Source organism: Protobothrops mucrosquamatus, unplaced genomic scaffold (genome assembly GCF_001527695.2).
Source record: "Protobothrops mucrosquamatus isolate PMUCROS unplaced genomic scaffold, P.Mucros_1.0 scaffold88, whole genome shotgun sequence".
In the NCBI taxonomy this organism is placed as follows: domain Eukaryota; kingdom Metazoa; phylum Chordata; class Lepidosauria; order Squamata; family Viperidae; genus Protobothrops; species Protobothrops mucrosquamatus.
In genome coordinates, this window is record NW_015386464.1 from 358,485 (window position 1) to 378,262 (window position 19,778).

The 19,778-nt window shown below is 37.5% G+C and overlaps 1 protein-coding gene across 2 annotated transcripts in view; it reads right to left on the reverse strand.

Moving 5' to 3' along the window:
• The window catches only part of GK (glycerol kinase), a 41,918-nt gene that overhangs the window by 12,680 nt on the left and 9,460 nt on the right, over positions 1 to 19,778 (reverse strand). For both annotated transcript variants that reach the window (XM_015812489.1, XM_015812488.1), the window contains exons 3-13: positions 19,194 to 19,300; positions 18,733 to 18,810; positions 17,433 to 17,512; positions 16,738 to 16,875; positions 15,009 to 15,118; positions 11,275 to 11,341; positions 3,670 to 3,705; positions 2,874 to 2,941; positions 2,427 to 2,469; positions 1,725 to 1,805; positions 733 to 811 (exon numbers count right to left, since the gene is read on the reverse strand). In XM_015812489.1, coding sequence (XP_015667975.1) covers positions 733 to 811; positions 1,725 to 1,805; positions 2,427 to 2,469; positions 2,874 to 2,941; positions 3,670 to 3,705; positions 11,275 to 11,341; positions 15,009 to 15,118; positions 16,738 to 16,875; positions 17,433 to 17,512; positions 18,733 to 18,810; positions 19,194 to 19,300 — 887 coding nt within the window. The remainder of the gene's footprint in view (positions 1 to 732; positions 812 to 1,724; positions 1,806 to 2,426; positions 2,470 to 2,873; positions 2,942 to 3,669; positions 3,706 to 11,274; positions 11,342 to 15,008; positions 15,119 to 16,737; positions 16,876 to 17,432; positions 17,513 to 18,732; positions 18,811 to 19,193; positions 19,301 to 19,778) is intronic.

The following is a 19,778-nucleotide window of genomic DNA, read 5'->3' on the forward strand; positions in this document are numbered from 1 at the left end:
AAACAGCCTTATGTTTATAAGTGACAGTTTTCCTGCTAAGTACCTGCATGTCATAAGCATTTGAATTAAAATTACCATATTGAAATCAAATCTGTTTTTTAATTTTTATTTGGTGTGCGTTGGAACAGGGGTAGTCTTATACGGTGAGTATAGCCCAAACTCTATATTTTAACTGGAAAAGTTGGGGGTCGTCTTATACACCCAGTCGTCTTATACGCCGGAATATACGGTATCCATAAATAAAACCTTATGTTATGATTTGAATAAAAATAAATCCTACTCAATGATCTTTTTCCCCCAGAAAAAATGGTGTAGAATTGTAGTTTTAATTAATTATAATAATTGAAACTCTGTATGATTCCTATTCCTACTCCTACTAGCAATATTACCATATACATATTTTACTATTATATTTTCAGGAAAAATACAGGGTCCCCAAGCCTAAAAATTAGGTACCTAGGGTTAAAAATGGCATAGACCTCGAGAACACAATAAAATTCTTATCTAAGTTAACATGTCTGAACGAAACACAGAATCCTTCTGAGCAGTGATGGGATTCAAATATATGAACAATCGGTTCTCTGTGTGGATGCTGCTTCCGGAAATCCATTCTGGGCAACAAAAAATTAGTTACTGGTTCTGCCGAAGTGGTGCGAACCAGCTGAATCCCACCACTGCTTCTGAGCCCCTGCATTCTTACAGATTTACAATAAATTAGAAAGTTATACTCACCTACTTCTTCTGAAGATTTTGCAATACCAAGATTGTCTCTCAACCAACGAACAACAGCTCCTGCAATAGCAACAGAGCCCTAAAACAAAAAGGCAGACTAAAAATGTTTCATTTATTACTTCATGATTGTTCTTGCAGTAGAGCATCCAAATATGTATTAAAATGGATGCATGCCTATTTATTTTATCAAATTTATATGCTGCCCATGTCCTAGTCACAGATGTTTTTGCAGTTCTTACAACTATTTTTAAAGCAATCTTAAAGATCTTAAATAGCTGTAGAATGCTGCGACAGCATTCTACAGAATTATGGAATCATTCACAATTAAAATTTCATGGAAACAACGGAAACTCAGTCTAATTCATACCCATGTTTGACTTGCACACATGAAATGATCCTGAAATTACATGAAATATTGGTACCTCTTCAAATACTGTATCTTCTCACTGAGTCCATATTACCGGTAATCAATTAGATTTATGAACATATGAACCACTCAAAGTGCACATTTTTTCGTAGAGGTACATAAAATGGTGCTGACATCGAAGATACTCTCGTTCAGGGGTCGCCAACCTTTCTGGGTTGGCAGACCGGTGGGAAAGGGAGGGACAGGCACCTTTATGTGCGCATGAGCACACACGCAAATGTGGCTTTGTGCGCGTGCGAGTGAACGGGGCTGTGAGCATGCACACTCCACAAGTGGGGCTGCTAACACCGGCACACAGCTCTCCTAGCGCTGGTGAGAGGCTTGCGGCTCGGCTAGCATTGACACAAGGTAGGGAGTGAGCACGCGCACATGCGTGCGTGCACTGGCCAGCCACTCATGCTGCCCAGTGGCCAAGAGGCCACAGTCCGGTAGTGGGCTACGGCCCGTAGGTTGGGGACCTCTGCTCTAGCTACATGAGTTATAGCATTTATCTATAAATAAGTGGTTGGCTGGCACCCACTGAAACTGATATATCAAAATGCCTATAATGAATAATTTGACTTACTTCTAATGCATAACATACAGCCTTGTCTCTGCCCAATTTGTAAGCCACAGTGGTTAGGAGGCCATGCTCAGAAAGTGCAGGCTGAGAAAAACAAAGAAAAAGAAAGTATTAGTTATTCTTTATTTCCGCTTTATAGGAAAAGTCACTGTATAATAGTCATGTACAATTTTAAAACATAAGTGGAAAGTTTAAAATATTAATTACTTACCAATAAATATTTCATGGGGGAATTATGATAGCTAAATACATTTTTCACATCTTAATAAACAATAATCTTTCTGGTTATATTAATTACTTATCTAGAAATCTAATTGGCTATTTCATCTGTTAAAGATAGCTATTGCCAAAATACTAAACTAATTATTTTTCAGTTGTCTTAAACACTGGTTAATGTATTAGCTTTTTAATACGGGTATCACTTTAAGGGTTTCATACTAATCAATTTCTCAAAAAAATTATGAAGCTAAAACATGAACCAGGAGTCCTATTCCAACATGATTTCAACTTGCCTTTTGTGAGATGAATGGCTATATGAATTTGATTAATAAGTAAAATAAATTATTTAAAAATTATATAGAAGACATTAAAGACAAAGGAAACATATCTGAACTATGTTTTTTTAAAAAATATACAATTAAGTGTAATGTGCATTAAGGTCTTTTTATTTTAAAAACAGCAGATTGTTTCATTCATAGCACTAACCTTATGGCCTGTATTGCAGAGTAAGAAGCAGCCTGTTCCATACCTACAGTGAAAAAAAAAAACAAGTTACTGAAGTACATCTGAAAAGCAGAATGTAATTCTTCAGCTAAATTGCTGAAGAAGAATCTGCAGCAAATAAATTTAAAAAAACTTGGAATAAAAAATCACTCTAAAACTATTCATGAATAGCAACAATCTAAATGTCCACATTTCCTATGCTCCATATAGTATCCAAATTAAATAGCATGGTTACATGGTCAATCCAGGAAATTCCAGAGAAAATTTTGTTCCCCTGAAATTAACCCAACAAACAGAAAAAAAAATTACCTTTATCTGCACATCTCTAAGAAGTACTGGATTGTTTAAGCCACATTGTATTGATTTTGTATTATATTGATTTTCCTTTCTGTAATAAGTCTATAATGTAATAGTTCCTATTAATCTTACGTATTCTTTGCTTGGCCATCCTTGAAGCACATTTGTCCTACTAATGCAGCAGACTGATCACCTAAACACTGGAAAAACAAATAATTCCATAATATTTAACCAAAAAATGTTTACACATTTTTTTTATTTAAGTAATCATATTAGATTCTTTTTAGAGAAATAGGTTGGTATACTTTACTGTTAAGAAAAAAAAAATCCAACAGAATTAAACAAGGAACTCAAGAAGATTTATTCTGGCAAATGATAAATAGCAGTGGTTCTTTATATATGAGTATCTGTTTCAATTAAAATACTGAGGTATGCTTTAATTAAAAATATTATTTTGACATCTAATTTTTATTTTTGGTTCTAGAAATTATTAGGAGATACAATCAGAATACAGTATATTCAATACAAATTTGAAAATACTATTCAATAATTTTGGCTGATTTTCTTTACATATACAGTCAAGAAACATTTAGAACATTATATTTTGTCACCTTGCAAAAATAATTGCTTAGTGGACAATCAGTTTATGTGACAGGATTTTGCAACATACTCTTAAGGAGTATACTTCCTATATATATATAATGGCCATTTATTATGAATTCATCTGTTCCAGATCTATACCTGGAAACGTAACAAAAATAATTACTATACTTTTTTTTGTTATACTCTAAGCATGCACATATTACTTTTTTCTTATTAAGTTTACTTTTAATAAAACAAGTTATAGCAAATAGATATGATATGAGGATTCTAATACTTGGCAAAAATTATATTAAAATATCAGCATAGCTTTATTTAGGAAACTCACCCCAGAAATTGGCACACCAGTCAAAGCTCCAGAACTCTGCCAAAGAAGTCATTTTAAAAATAATTATGCAGCTGTTTTCAATTAGTTTACAAATAAGAAAAATAATGTACAATTAGAACATGATTGCTTATCGTTCATAAGCAAATTAAAATAATGTAAAATTGTTAGCAGAAATGAAAATGAAAAAAATAGAGGGAACAGAGAAAACTGCCATCTGGCAAGTTAACAAAATAAAAGGCAAATTAGGTTCTCCACTGCAAGGCTTTTCAACCAGTGGTACGGGTACCACCTGTGGTACATTAGCACCTGGCAGGTGGTACGCGACCATCCTAGAAAAGTGGTAGCGGGGAAGGGGAATGAGCTGAACCGGTGGCAGCATCGCACAAGCCTGAGTGAGAGATGCTGGAGCTGCAGGGCTATCAGGGCTCAGTGAAAGTGCCAGGATCAGCGCCAGGCTCCAGCTGGAGCTCGGTGCTGATCCTGGTGCTTGTGCTGAGCCCAGAAGAAGCGCCGATCAGCTGGAATGTTGCAGCATCTCCAGGGTCTTGCGATTTACATTCAGATGCTTGGCAACTGATTCATATTTATGACGGTCACAGTGTCCCAGGGTCATGTGAAGTGACCAAAACCTGCTGCAACCACCCAGCAGACGGTGGTAATAAAAACTAAACACCCCCACCCCATCCCCGCTGCCAATCCTCAACAGAAATGCTCACAACAATGAAAACCTCGGACAGGAGGAAGAGCGCCATTGTAACTTTGGACAGTCACTAAGCAAATTCTTGTAAGTCGAGGACTACCTGTACATCATCACTTTTTCCCTTTTTTGGGGGGGGTCATCAAGTTTTTGACACCTTGCTAGGCGACTAGTGGTACTCGGATATTGCCATATCCTAAAAATGGTACAATGGGTGAAAAGGTTGAAAAGCCCTGCTCCACTGCATTGGACATGTCCTGAGTATCCCACATATGTGGAACAATGATGGGTGACACATCTTTTCCTTCAAATGCTGCTGAAATATAGTTCCCTGTAGCTTCACTAAGCATGGTAAACAACCATGAATGGTGGGAGAAAACTCTGAGTCCTGTACTTAGTCCAGTGGTGGGATTCAGCCGGTTTGCACCGGTTCGGCAGAACCGATACCTAATGTACCTTCAGTTCAGTGAACTGGTTGTTAAAATGGCACTTGAAAAAAGCGGAGTCAGTGTGCGCACCTGCCTCGCGCTTGTCCTGTGTCCACCGACCACTTCAGATAAGCACTGCAGCTTATCTGAAGTGGTCGGCTAGGCACAGAAGCGCCACAGAAACAGTAGGATCTATATGCACGCCTGCTATGTGCTCACCCGTCACACTGTGAGGTTCCACTACTTACAGGAGGCCGCGAGGCTCATCACGCCAATTATGCACTGAGCCTCGCAGCCTCCTGCAGCATGCAGTGGCACCAATGCAATTGGTGCAATGAGCCTCGAGGCATCCTGTAGCAAATGGCGGCACTGGCGTGATTGGCACCCAACAGGAGGTGCCTCCACCCACGCCACAGCCCAGCAGCTTGCCTACGCATTCCTTGACCAAGGGGGCTTGGAGCCGGGGCATCTCGAAGCCTCTGCCAGTCAGCAAGAGCCGAGCTGCAAAGCATTGCAGCAGCAGCCTAGGCAAGATTGGTGCCGCCGAAGCCAGCCTGGTGTCTAGCAAGAATCTGCACCGCCCATCTCCACCCGTGCCTCTTCCTTGCCCGAGTTAGCCATGCTCTCCACAGCGCACTGCAGCTGATCTGAGGCATGGAGAGCACGGCTGACGGGTGAGCGCGCAGTAAGCACACACACAGACTCTGCTGTTTTCAGCGGCCCTTCTTGCCGCTGAGGCTGCCGCTCGCCTTCCTCCGCCAACTTCTAGTGCATGGAGAATCTGCATCGCCCACCTCCCCCCTGTGCCTTTGCTAAATCGATCACGTGGCTAGAAATGAGGTTTAGCAGGCTGAGCGTGCAAGAAGAGGCATGGGTGGAGGTGGGTGGGATAGATTCCTACTAGACATCAGGCCGGCTTCGGTGGTGCCACTCTTGCCTAGGCTGCTGCTACAGTGCTTGCGGCTCAGCTTCTTGCTGACTGGCAGAGGCCCCGAGGTGCCCCAGCTCCAAGCCCTCTGGGTCAAGGAATGCGCAGGCAAGCTGCTGCCAATCGCGCCAGTGCCACCGCTTCCTACAGGACACCTCAAGGCTCATCACACTGGTGCCACTGTTTGCTACAGGAAGCCGCGAGGCTTGGCACGCGATTGGTGCGATGAGCCTCACGTCCTCCTGCTGCGAGTGGTGGAACTGGTATGATTGGTGTGATGATCGTTGCGGCGTGATGGGTGAACGCGTAGCAGGCGCGCACACACTGTTTTGGCACCCCTTTTTGCTGCTGGCGCTGCTGCTCACCTTCCTCCTTCGCCAACTTCTCATGCACAGGGAATCTGCACTGCCCGCTTCCCCCCCTTGCCTTCGCTAAATCGATCACCTGGCTAGAAATGAGGTTCAGCAGACAGAGCGCGCAGGCAGAGGCACGGGGGAAGGTGGGCAATGCACATTCCCCGTGCATGACACTGGGGCTTTTCCCCCCGCTGCCTTATTTAAGTTTCTTTAAAGTTTACTTGATGCAGAACCGGAAGGATACCCATTCTGCATCAAATAATCTTTAAAGAAACTAAAACAGTATGGCAGCGAAAATCTGGCAGTGGGGAAAAAACCCCAGTTTTTTGAGACACCAGACTGACGTGCATTCACATGCCTCCAATCCCCTTGCTTGCTGCAAAGCCAGATTAGAGTATTCGGGCCGCTCCTTCCAGCCCATTTTGGAGCTGGTCCAAAAGCAAAGGGAATCATTTCAACCCCACCCAATCACTGCAGGGCTTTGTTTCCAAAGACCCTCTGCACAGGCTCCGGACAAACCGAGATCTGGGACTGAAAAGCAGCAATGGGAGTGAAGAATTGTTCAAAGGAGAAGGAAGAAGGAGAAAGTGGGAGAAGTCACTACCGAACAGGTGAGGCGGGACAAGTTTCGGGGTGTGGTAGGCCTGGCTGCGGGGTCCTTTGGCATGGTAAATGGGGAGCATGGGGCAGCCCCCCTGCCTCCCCCCTGCAGAGAACCGGTTGTTAAATTATTTGAATCTCACCAGTAACTTAGTCCTTGCTTAATGACAGGTCACTTAATGACTATTCAAATTGACAGTTTGGGAAAGAGTGCTTTTGTACACCCATGGCCACATGAACACAATGTGGGTGCTTGGCAAATTGTCAGAACTTGCAACCAGTTGCCAAATATTCCACAATCATGTGATCATCATTTGTAATCTTTGCCAGCTTTCCTAGAAAGTCAATGGGGAAACCAGCAGGGAATGTTGAAGTGAAGGTATGTTCAGGATTTCAGCTCTGTTCCTGCAGCCTGCTGAAAGATTTCCCGTGTGCAGAAATGGAGTTGAAATTCTGAATATCACTAGTAAAAACAAAAGGCAAAATTTGCATTCTGAAGGTCAAACCTGCAGCTATTCTCAATCTTACACTACTCCTAGAAATGAAAACAGCTTCAAATCACATCATAATGAAAGATTTTTGCCATTAAACCTTGGTGTCATGTTCTCAAGAAACTGGAAATCCACAAATCGCATCTAGGAAGCAGCCTAGTGCCTACCCAACTCAGAAGCAGACATCATTTGAATTTAGGTAATCCTTGAGGCTACAGTAAAAAAAGGTAAATACCATGCTTCACAAATAGGAATCAGTGCCTATTATGTTGAAGTGGAAGAATAAGAGGTCTTATATTCAACAGTTATGCTCTGAAACTATTTGAAGCTTTATCCAAGAGCTAGGAGAGTAATACAGGCAAAATTATGGACATTTAGCAAATAGCCACATCACAGGAGACAAAAAATAGCTTTTCTTTTGAAATATTATATGTGTACATGCACTCTCAACAGCAGTGATCAGCTTAGTGAGCCATGCATAAAATGTAGCCAGTGCATTTCCATTCAGGGATATCTTTATTTTTTAAGCTACCACTGATATTATTATTATTATTATTTTTTTAAAAAAACACCTCTTTCTGCTCTAAGTATATTTTTAGCCAGAAACTATATAATTGTCACTTTCAGTTTTCTAATCTTTTAAACTGATGCAAAGGGATCAATTGAACTTAAATTGTAATTAAACTTTGACAAGGAGATTTCATTACAACAAAGAGTGACTTCTCTGAAGAAATGCACTGTATCTAAGCAAGATGAATGAAGATGTAACTGGCTGTGTCCTAACAAAATCCTACTCACCAGGGTAGGAGAAATTTTCTATTTCCGGCAAAATAGGTAATGAGAAAAAGGAAGAGACATAAACAAGTTCATAATTTCAAAACCTGTTGGTTTAATGACCATTAACTGTACGATGATGCTGAACAAATGATAGTTGAAGCATCCCTGTGGTCACATGATCAAAATTTGAGTGTTTGGCAGCCCATCTGCATTTATGACAGCAATGAGCCCTTCAACTGCTTATCTTCACAACAATCTCTGTGTTTGGCTACCTTGCACTCTGCCACTGCTGCCTACCTCTAACTCTACCCAGCTGAATTTCGCTGTTTCTTCCTCTGACTGTTGATGAGATGCTTGAGGCAACTGCTGCAATGGTGGCAGCAGGGGTAGGTGGCAGCAGGGGACAGCAAGGCAGCCAAAAGGATGGAGATGTGGGGATGTGATAGACAGATGGGGGAGTTGAATGGGAGCCTTATTTGCTTATTTGTTGAAGAACAGAGCTGACAGTTTTTCCAGAGCAGAAGAGTGAGGTGTTTTTTCAAAAGGCAACTGGACTTTGTTTTTCCTTGAAGGTGTTTTGCTTCCCATCCATCAAGGAAAACCAAAGTCCAGTTATCTTTTGAAAAAGCACCTTTGGGACAACCATGACCTAGATCAGGGCTCCCCAACCCCCGATCCATGGACCAGTACTGGGCCGTGGCATGCCAGCAACCGGTCTGCACAAACAAAGCCCCATCCATGAGATGCAGGCAGCACACAAAACCATGTATTCCGGTCTGCAAAAAAACCTCTCTCCATGGAACAGGTCCCTGGTGCCCAAAAGGTTGGGGACCTCTGACCTAGATGACCGAGAATCTCCATAGACAGAAGAATGAGGTCTTCACCTAATGACCGCCACTGGGACTACTAAAACTGCTGTCACTAAGCGGTAGTCACATGATATTTCACTTAACAACTGTTTTGTTTAGTGATGGAAATTCCAATCTCGCTTAGGGTTGTAAAGCAAGGACTCCTGTACTATTTTTTTAAAAAAATTAAGTAACACATCTTCAGCTATGTTTTAATATTAGGGATCATATTTGATTAGAATATGTGTGTATATGGGTATACATGTGTGTTCCATGTGTGTGTATATGAATAACTTTTTAAATATTGCCTCCATTTGATTTTTTAAAGGCTCTAAAGACAGAATGTGTGGCTGGAATAAGGTTTTAAGGGGAGAGATTTTAACTTGTTTTTAAAACTGTTGCAAATATATTTTATTGTTTACACTATAATTTTCATGTATCTCTCTACTATAAAATACTGAAAACTTGACTTTCAGTTTTCAGCAGTTATGATCAAAAGATGATCTAGGGGCTGTCAAAAGAGGAAGGACATAGTAGAGACTGTGTTTTTCCAATTCCTACAACTCTATGAATAAGACATGCATTGAATAATTCCTCGTAGTTTTAAGTTTTGGAAGTTTTAGTATGAAAGTTTTAGCTACTTTGAACAACAACTTGTGTTAAATGGATTTGAAAAAAATCATGTTCCTTTAGAAGCTGAAAACAATATCAAGCTATGACTACTTTTGCTCAGCATTTTGCAATTTTTTTTGCCATCTTTCCTCAAACACCTTGCAATGAAATATATAAGGTAAGAATGGCTTAAAAGTTACTTAAGTCACTGAATATGTATCAAAACTGTTTTACATATAGCAACTGGAATGCTTTAAGTAGTTAAAAGTAACTGTCAAAGAAATAGGCAAATGTCCAATATCTCATATTAATAGAGCCAAAAAGCAGTACTCACTAGAAATAAAAGTTAAAATTCACATTTAAGTAAAGCAAACATTGCTTAATCAACTAAACGTTATTAGTTTATTGTTATTTACTTTAGATGTAAGTTCAAAAATAAGAATCCATGACATGTAAGTTTCAAATAGCTGTAATGATTCATAAAAGAAGATCATGCCATTGGAAACATCTCAACCCAATTTTGTTATGAGCTTCCCAGACTAATTTGACAAAAGAAATTTTCACTGTGTCATATATTTTTCTGGATTTAACTAGTGAGACATTATTAATTCATTTAATATGAGAGTCTCACATTTACAGAGATATTAGAGGTGATATAGCAAACAATAAAAAGCACAAGGTATTTGGAACTGAAAATATACCTTATACCTAGGCAACGCACATAATTCTTGCAGTGTTTATCAGTATATGTAGGTCTTTTGGAACTGATTTAAGTAAACAACAATACTGTGTTTCTCTGAAAATAAGACCCAGTCTTATTTTATTTTTTTTGCCTCCAAAAGAGGCATCAGGGGGGTGTCTTTTCCACTCACCTCGCAGCGGCAGCACCGACAGTCCTGCCCAGCCAGCTCACTCCTTCTGTGGCCAAAGGAGCAGCTTCATTCTGCAGCTGACAATGGAGCTCCAGCCTGCATTTTGCAGTCAAAGGCCTTTCCGGGAGGCCTCTGCAACCGAGAGCCAAGCAATGGACTGAATCCATCGCTTGGTTCTCGGTTGCAGAGGCCTTCCGGAAAGGCTGACTGTGAAATGCAGGCCGGAGCTCCATTCTCAGCTGCAGAATGAAGCTGCTCCTTCGGCTGCAGAAGAAGTGGGCTGGTGAGGCAATGTTGATCCATGGGAGGCCTGGCTGCAATGGTAAGTTCTACCTCCCACCCCGCGCTGTAGCTTGATTTTTAGGCTTATTTTGGGGGTAGGGCTTATATTAGGCCCAGCCCAAAAATCAAGCTAGGACTTATTTTCAGGGTAGGTCTTACATTCGGAGAAACACGGTAGCACACCTAAATCTTTATATATATATATTTAAAAAGAATACATATATACAATTCACAGAAAACAGTACTTTCATAAGACAAAAAAAACTTTCAGAAAAGCAAAATTTTTATTTAAGTCCTCTAAATTTTTCTTAAGGATTTTTAAAATAATAATAGTAATTTACTAAACTTGTATACCACCCAACTCTCAATGACTTTGGGAGGCTCACAACAGCTCAGAAAACCTGGCTTTGATGTATTATTGTTTGTGTAGGACTCCTGTCATTGTGTTATATGTAAGATTATTTCAGTCTGGGCTGTCTGATTGATTTAATGTTTTTATTTGTTTTTATGGTTTGTCCAGTTTTGTATACCACCCAGAGTCCACTGGAGTTCACCAACTTATAAATTCAAATAAATAAAAATCATAATAATATTCTTCCTGCTAGATAAAACTTGTTTCATAAAATATATTTCAACTTGCATGAGTTACTAAGTAGAAACAATACATGCAAAATCAATAAAGTAAAACTATTTTCTTAACATTTAAATACATACCAGTAATCCATAGATTTCTGAGGAACTTCGCACTTTGGGAAGCATTTCCATGGGAATTTCAAAAAAACTAGAAGTATTTTTAAAAAGTTAGGGTGAATTCTTTCTTGTTAGTAATAAAAATAAAAGGTTTTATTTTTATTTTTTGTAAAGTCTCTGATACATTTGGAAACATTTCAGATTAAATCAAATCATTTAGTATTTGAAATTCTATATTTATTATAGTAAACAGCAAGACAAAATTTACCAAAATATACACATGTACATATAAAACGTACAAAAAGTAAGTGTAAATATAAGTCAAAGAATAAAAATATAAGGACACTGGATAAAGAGGTAAATAAAACAATATAATATAAATAAATAGAGGAAAATCAAGATTAATCAAATCAATCTTTATTTGGTCATAGAACAGCAAAAAAACCACAGGAGTCATGATTAATTAAGATAAAAGGAAAAAAATATAGTTATTCTAAAGGTTAATACTATGATCCATTATGCAAACTATTGCACAGTACTTGGGTGTGGTCAAGGAAATAAAATCAGATTTATCCGATAATAACATTGTGAGATAAAACAGATTGGAATGCGCAGATATTTAGTAAAGAATGGAAATAATAATTCCTGGCAAGCACCTTCATAGAGAGGCAATACAGAATTCCATCGATTCAATTATTCCTCCACCATATGGACACAGCCTCTGCTTGAACGGGATTTTTTGGTATCTTCCTTCAGTAATGGCTATTGAGAGGATATTGAAACTGGCTAAGGAAAAGGTCCTTCTGAATTTTGGGATTGTTATGTCACTGAGATATCCAGATGGCTAGAGAAATGCAGAATGACTAAAGAAGTATTTCTATGTAAAGCTGGGAAGTCTATTTGTAGCTCTAAATCAATGGCCTACTGTTTGAGATCAACTAGTGCACATTCATAGCCCATCAAGGTGTTGAGTAGCCATGAAAAAATATAAAGTTGCAATTTAGCATGTACTGCTTGGCTCCAGGAACACTGGAAGCTGTTGATATTCATCAAAGGGGCCAGAATCAAGATCTATAGCTAAAAGGCAAATAGAACAAAAAAAGGAACGGACTTCCAGTTTTGCGAAAACTCCGCTTCCCACGGCTCTTTTCACCCTGCCAGGGGACCCTAAATGGGTCTAAGCCATCCCAAAGAGGCAGTGAACAAAGAGAGGCACCCCAGCAATTCGGGAACGACGGTGGTTGTCCCATTCAATCGGGAAATTCCCTCTAATCCGACAGGAGAAAGGCTGGCCCCACCTCAGTAATCAGCCCAAGCTACTTGCAGCTGAAGTCCACAAGTATCCACCAGAACATCAGTGAACAGCATGCTGAAATTGGGTGAGAAATTTGATCTGAAAGTGAAAAGGAGGGGGGCTTTGCCCCACCCTCCCACAGAAGGAAGCGGCGAATTAAATTATTAAGGGGGACAAAAACATACTGTTGCTGACATCTAGTGGTAGAAGAGAATATATAACTTTAGCTGCTTTGTTATAAGTATTGGCAGGATGCCCAGAATGAGCTAACTTGCTTCTTTGATCTTTAAAAAGAGCTAAACAAAACATTCTGGGCCAGCCACAATAAGAAAAGATTATAATTGAAAAAACATAACTGACCTTCCTGGATGATAAACACCTATTGACTGTGATTTTAAAGCTGTTTTCAGAGGAAGAAATTTTTTTGAATTCTAGCTATCATGGCAAAAAGAACTTGTCAAGAAAAACCAAATACTTTCCAGGAGGAAATGCTTGCTAAGTTGCAACTAATCCAAACAACAATGGCTCTAAACCACAATGAAATTAAAAACAACTTTGATGACATAAATGGACATATCTTTACGTTAACTTCACAACATAAGAATTTTCAGAAAATGAAAGAATCTACCAATGGAAGGGATTGTGATTTAACGCAGATGGAGAAAAACACACAAAACGTGACTGAAGCACCGGAACTGGAAGAGATAGTCCACACTCCAGGATCACAAAACAAAGCCAAAAATAAAAAGAAAAGCCTGACAAAATGGATTACAGAGATACCAAAAAATCTACAACTTGAGAGACAAAAAAAAGATAAAAGAAATCAACATCCTACCTGATTTGTCTCTCCCATCTTTAACATCCAAAAGAAAATGGCAAGACTTTTTAACTAAGTGGAATAGATGGATGAGAAAAGCCGTTCGGCGAAAGAAAAAGACTAAAATCAGATTCAAGGGATTAGAAGATTGGACCTATCAAAAGCAATTTTTAAAGGTTAAGCATTTGTTTGAATATGGTTAAAATATAATATGGTCTGCTCAACCAGTAACTATTGAATGGAATAGTTAAAACACAAACACATACATACACACACACACACACACACACACGGAGATAGATAGATAGATAGATAGATAGATAGATAGATAGATAGATAGATAGATAGATAGACAGACAGACAGACAGACAGACAGACATAGAGATAGACAGATAGAGATATAGTTAGATATAGATATATAATATGTGAAATGTAACTGTCTTATCAGATGCAATTTTTAAAGATTAAGTATTTGTTTGAATGTGGTTAAAATATAACATGGATTACTTAATTAGTAAATATCGAATGGAATAGGGTTAAAAAATGAAAAAAATGGAGGCTATAAATGAATTTTAGTTTGAGAAAGAGATGTTTTTCTTTCTCTTTTTCTTCTTTCGTATTCTGAGTAGTATTGTATTTTTTTTATGATATGAGAAATGTAATTGTTGGGAGGATTATTGTGAGGTAAACAGCTTAGATATTTAACTGTAAACCAACTTTGACAAAATCTTAAAAGATAAAAATGATTTCAATTTTGTGGGGAAAAAGTCTAAATGAGAATGTTGAAAACAGTACATATAACGCAACCAAGAGGACTAACTAGAAAAAAAGTTCTATATTGATGCTATTAATAATTGGATAAATGTTAGAAAAATGTTTATATTTAACCTCTTTGTTACTAAAATACTAAGAACTGTATTAACCTAATGTTTGCAAAAGAGAACAATATGGGAAGAAGAGAAAATCAAAGGAAGCTGTTATTTAGAGTACGATATGATAGAAATTGACTATTATTGATTGTTGTGAAATGTGAACCCAGACAACATGCTGTTAGTAAGCACCAGGTTGTTAGTTTTTAAAAAATCAATAAAATATATATTAAAAAAAAAAGAAAGGGATAGAACTAGGCAAACTGAAAGTATATAGCAGATAGCAGGGTAGAAATTGTGCTCTGTACCCAGAGATTTTTCAGGGTGACACTGATAAACGTAATGTGAGTGTCCTTCTAAAGGGAACAACAAAAGAGCACATGACTCAACGACTCTAGTGACCCATCTTTGCAAGGGTGTCCTTATGGTTCTCTCCACAGGAAAGTTCTAAGGACAATAAGCTAAGGTAAAAGCCCTATGAAATGTCAATATTTTAATGTATTAATAATTGAAACCTTCTAAGCAATAATTTGTAATTGTTGGTGCATTCCATATAAAAGTTTTCTACACGTGTTCTTGGAATAACAGCTGTTAAAATTAACTATTCTGCTGTAAAATTCTTATTTCCAAGAAAACCAGATTAAGGTCTTAATCTGAAATGTTGAGCATAATTTTTATTTATCTGTCAAATTTCTATGACCACCCATCTACACAAGGTGACGCTGAGAAGCATACAATAAAACCTGCCATTTCAAATATGCAGAAGTAAATTACTTACTTGCAGAGCTCATCATCCCATTCTAATGAATGAATGTTGAACAACATTGTCCTACTGGCATTGGTTACATCAGTGCAATGAATACCTCCATTTTTTCCACCAGTCAAACTCTTAAATGAATGAATAAACAAGTTTTGATTATTAAATTGATAGAAGAATAGAAAAAATGTGCAAACTGTAAATTTGCTTTTATTTACAAAAATTATCTATAAGAAAATAATTAATCAGCTACAATTTTAACCTAGCATGTTGTGTGTGTGTGAGAGAGAGAGGGGGGGAATGGATGCCTTTTAGCAGGGGTGTCAAACTGCCAGCCCATGGGCCAGATGCATCATGCAGAAGCTGCACCCATCCCAGCTCTGGCAAGGGGGAAAAAGTTGTGATATGTCGCAACACGTCATGTGATGCAGTGACTTTGACACCCTGCCTTATAGGTTAAGAGTACTTTTACTGTAGCAGATATAGCAACAGAACGTAGCAAGTCTGAATGTACTTCCCATTTTATTTTATTTTTATCTGACACTAAGGAGGAGCTTGTCTTAGATGTCTTTTCAATTTTTTTCTTGACTCAAGTCTCTCTTTTCTGACTATGTAACGGTATGTGAAAATGACCTTGGGAGATGGGAGAGGAAAAGATGCTGGATAGGAAATGATCAGATATGAGAGGGCATAGCCTTCAGAATGCATAATGGGCAGAGAAAGACATTCAGAAAGGAACCTTAAACTGTAAGATTTGTATTATCAGACTGGTAAGATTCTGTTAATGTGTCCTTATGATTAAGTAGAATTAGCTCATCTGATTATGTTTCCTATCTGGTCTACCTGGAGTGCTGACAGAGTGGTGCCTTTGTAGCAGCTATTTCTCTTGTCCTTTAAGGCCATTACCTATGCCTGCTAGTATGTGTTTGTGTGTGTGGTGTATGTGTGTGTGTGTGAGAGAGAGAGAGAGAGAGAGAGAGAGAGAGAGAGAGAGAGAGAGAAAGACAAACAGACAGATAGATGGACAGAGACAGACAGAATTATATAGTTGACTTCAGTTCTTAAAACATCAGTTCTTAAAGGCTTTAACACTTCAAAAGGGATTTGAAATTCTATTAAATGTGGATTATATTAGAGATATAAATGCCTAAAAGAAGACAAACATGCCAGAGCTACACATTTTGCAAGCATAACCTGCTAGGCTCTTTAGCTGTATGGAGAAACTATTTTTCTCACTCTTTTATCATATATATACTCAATGTATAGGATAAACGCATATTTATCTCTAAATCAGAATTTCCCAAATCTGGGTAAGTTACCTAAGAATGGTAAAAATGGGTTTTTGGGGGGATAATGTCACATGAACCTATTACACAAACACAACAGGGACATTTAAATTAACTGAAAGTGTTTTACCTATATTGAGTAAAAAGGACTTTCTGATAAGCAGTTTTGGATAATTAAGGAAAAATTTGGGAAGCATTAATTTAGAATATTATTAAACCCAACTTTATGATCAAAACTGAATGAATGTTTGTACATATTTGTTCATCAAGGATGATTTACATTCATTATATCCAATTTATTCTGCTAATAATGTTCTAGACAGTCTATACATGAATACTAATGTTCCTAGGAATATGACAAAGGAGGTTGACTTTTTCTTGAATAGTTTTAAGGATGTTAAAATCAAGCTGAGGAAGTATAGAAATGAAAGAAATTGATTTAATTATTGCATATTGATACATACCCATATTAACCATGAATCAATAGTACCAAAAAGAGCACTCCCATCAAGAACTGCTTGCCTGATCTCTTTCACATTGTCCAAAAGCCAACGTAGCTTCACAGCACTGAAATATGTGCTAAGAGGGAGACCAGTTCTACTCTGCAAGATTGAAAGATAATAAATCATGCATAAACATCTACAGTACAACAAATCTGCTAATCTGCTTCTTCATTTTTCTGTTGTTATTGTTGTTGCTGTTGTTATTATCATTGTATTATTATGTAGCTTTGACTCAGTCTGCATTCCTGGAAACTACCTGGCCAAGTCAATGCAGTTATCTTGGGAATGTTTTTGGAAGTGATTTGACATTCCTTCTTTCTGCAGCTGAAAGTGACTGACTCAAAGAAATCCTATAGGCTTCACACAGATCTCACAATCTCCTAGTTTCCTTAGTGCCTTTAATCACTACTCCAGAGGTCTTCAAACTTGGCCCTTTTATGACTTGTGGACTTCAATTCCCAGAATTCCTCAGCCAGGTACACTGGCTGAAGAATTCTGGGAGTTGAAGTCCACAAGTCATAAAAGGGCCAAATTTGAAAACCCCTGCACTACACTAAACTAGTTCTCTTTTTTTCACTAGCATGAGCATAAAAAAAGAATGATTTGCACTGTGTAATTATCAGACATACTCTAATTATTCTAAGATCAGTTTTTACCTTAAAAAAGGATTTATTCTTTCCTGGAATCCTTTTAAGAAGTCTTTCAACAGTAGATTGAGTCCTTAGGTCAAGCCACACTAGAATCCAAAGACAAGCATTAATATCAGTAAAAGTAAATATTTAAGCAATGCATTGATTGAATAGAATCAGGTTCTGAATCTCTGAATAGGTCTCTATTGACAAATTTCTCAGAAGCATCTAATATAGTTTATATATTTTGTATGTCTTCCTGAACCATAGGAATAACCTTATTCAAGATAGGCGAATTAAGATTAGATTTTTAAATTGGTACTTTATCATTGTAAACCATGCTTCTTCTCGTTAAGCTAATGTAATTTCAGTTCCAAATAAAAAATTATTTACCTAATCAAAATGTTTAAAGTACAATGAGTAAGCCTGTATCATTTAATAATTTATCTAACAAAATACTTTTTAAATAAAAACTAAGATTTACAAACCAAAATAAAATAAAAAATGAGAGTAGACATTTTAAAAACAGAGAAGAATGAAACCACAAGTTAAGCTTATATATATGAATAATTCAGATTTCAGAATTTAAATTACAAGATCATACAGGAATAGTTTTTTCTTCATTTCATAGGTCTATTCTTAGCCCATATTCTTTTAGAGGGGCTTTATTCATTCTGAGAGCATCTCCTGGGATACAACCAGTAAAAATTGGATATGCTCAAAGCAATTCTATTATAGCAATTTATGCTTAATTACCAATTCTTAATTAATGTGTTTTCCATGCATATAAGCATTTAGAAGTGTTCTGTCAATGCTTGCAGCTTGTTCAAAATGTGCAACTTAGCGGCTTACCCATTTAAAATGTAAAATTTATTTTGTATTACTATGAACACTTTGTGCAGGCAACTGAATGAAAGAACACCAAGTTGAAGAATTATGGTGGAATGAAACAAAAAAATATTTTTTGTCCTTATGATTGATTCTCATATCTTGATTCAACAGTTCATTTAGAAATCATGATGAATTAATAAATTATGCTTCAACTAAGTCCATTAGTTTGTTAATAGAACAAAACCAAAAATAGAACAAATAGAACAAAAACAGTAGAACAAATCCTTCTAAAGAAGAGAGCAAAAATGAGAATTTTTAGAGCTGCTTTGAAATACAAAGAATTCTTTGGGCATCTTTAAACATAAAGACAAAAAAACAAAGACTAATATCTGGTGCAACATATTATTATTGATGTTCATAGAATATATAAAATATATGTGGGTATGAGAAGAACTATATCAATTAAAAAGTATTTACAACAGTTCAATAGACTTACCAATAGCATTATACAGAGGTTCTCCAGTTTTTTTGTCCCAAACTACAGTTGTCTCTCTCTGATTGCTAACTCCAACAGCTTTTAAGAACAAAACAAACATTCTATCATTTTCCAGATTACTACATGTTTTGGATCAGCAAAACTTTGCTTTTGAATGAAATCGTTTCTGACTTCTGAGAATAAAAAGATCATCCAGATTGAAGTACAATGTGGCCGAGGGGACAACATTGGGAGAAAGGTATTAACAGAATTCAGCACAGCTAATTTGCCCAAGCAAGTGCCTTCCGGCTCACTTAATACAATTTTGGATTGGTTATAATTCTAAAATATTTTAGTTTCCTTTAAAAATATTTCAGTAACATCACATTTATTCTCCATTCACATCTGTAAGTTATTTATGTATATCACTTTCTTCTCTTGATTTGGAAGGATATTCATGATTATTATAGAATTAAAAATACCTTTTATGTTGGAAATGTCTATATTCAGCTGGTTCAATTTCTCGCATGTTCTTTCAACACATTCATAGACAGACTGCAATATTTCCTTTGGGTCTTGTTCTACCCACCTTGAAAACATCAAGGCTCACATTAGAAGTCTCGCAATTGATATGATAGTCAACAAACCATAATGGCTCATTTGCTTCATTGCCTTAGAAGGAGATGACCATTTACCAACAATAGTTTCATTGAGTATTAACCAGTTTCCTACAAGCAGAATGAGTGTACCTTTTCACATTTAATTCTTCCTACAAAAACCCGCAAGATTACCTGCCAGGTAACATACATAAAGAAGAGGGAGTCAAGCTATTTTCCAAAGCGCCTGGAGGCAGGACAAGAAGCAACGAGTGGAAACTAATCAAGGAGAGAAGCAATCTAGAACTAAGGAGAAACTTCCTGACAGTGAGAACAATTAACCAGTGGAACAACCTGCCTCCAGAAGCGGTGAATGCGCCAACACTGGAAGTTTTTAAGAAGAGACTGGACAGCCATTTGTCCGAAATGGTATAGGGTTTCCTGCCTGAGCAGGGGGTTGGACTAGATGAC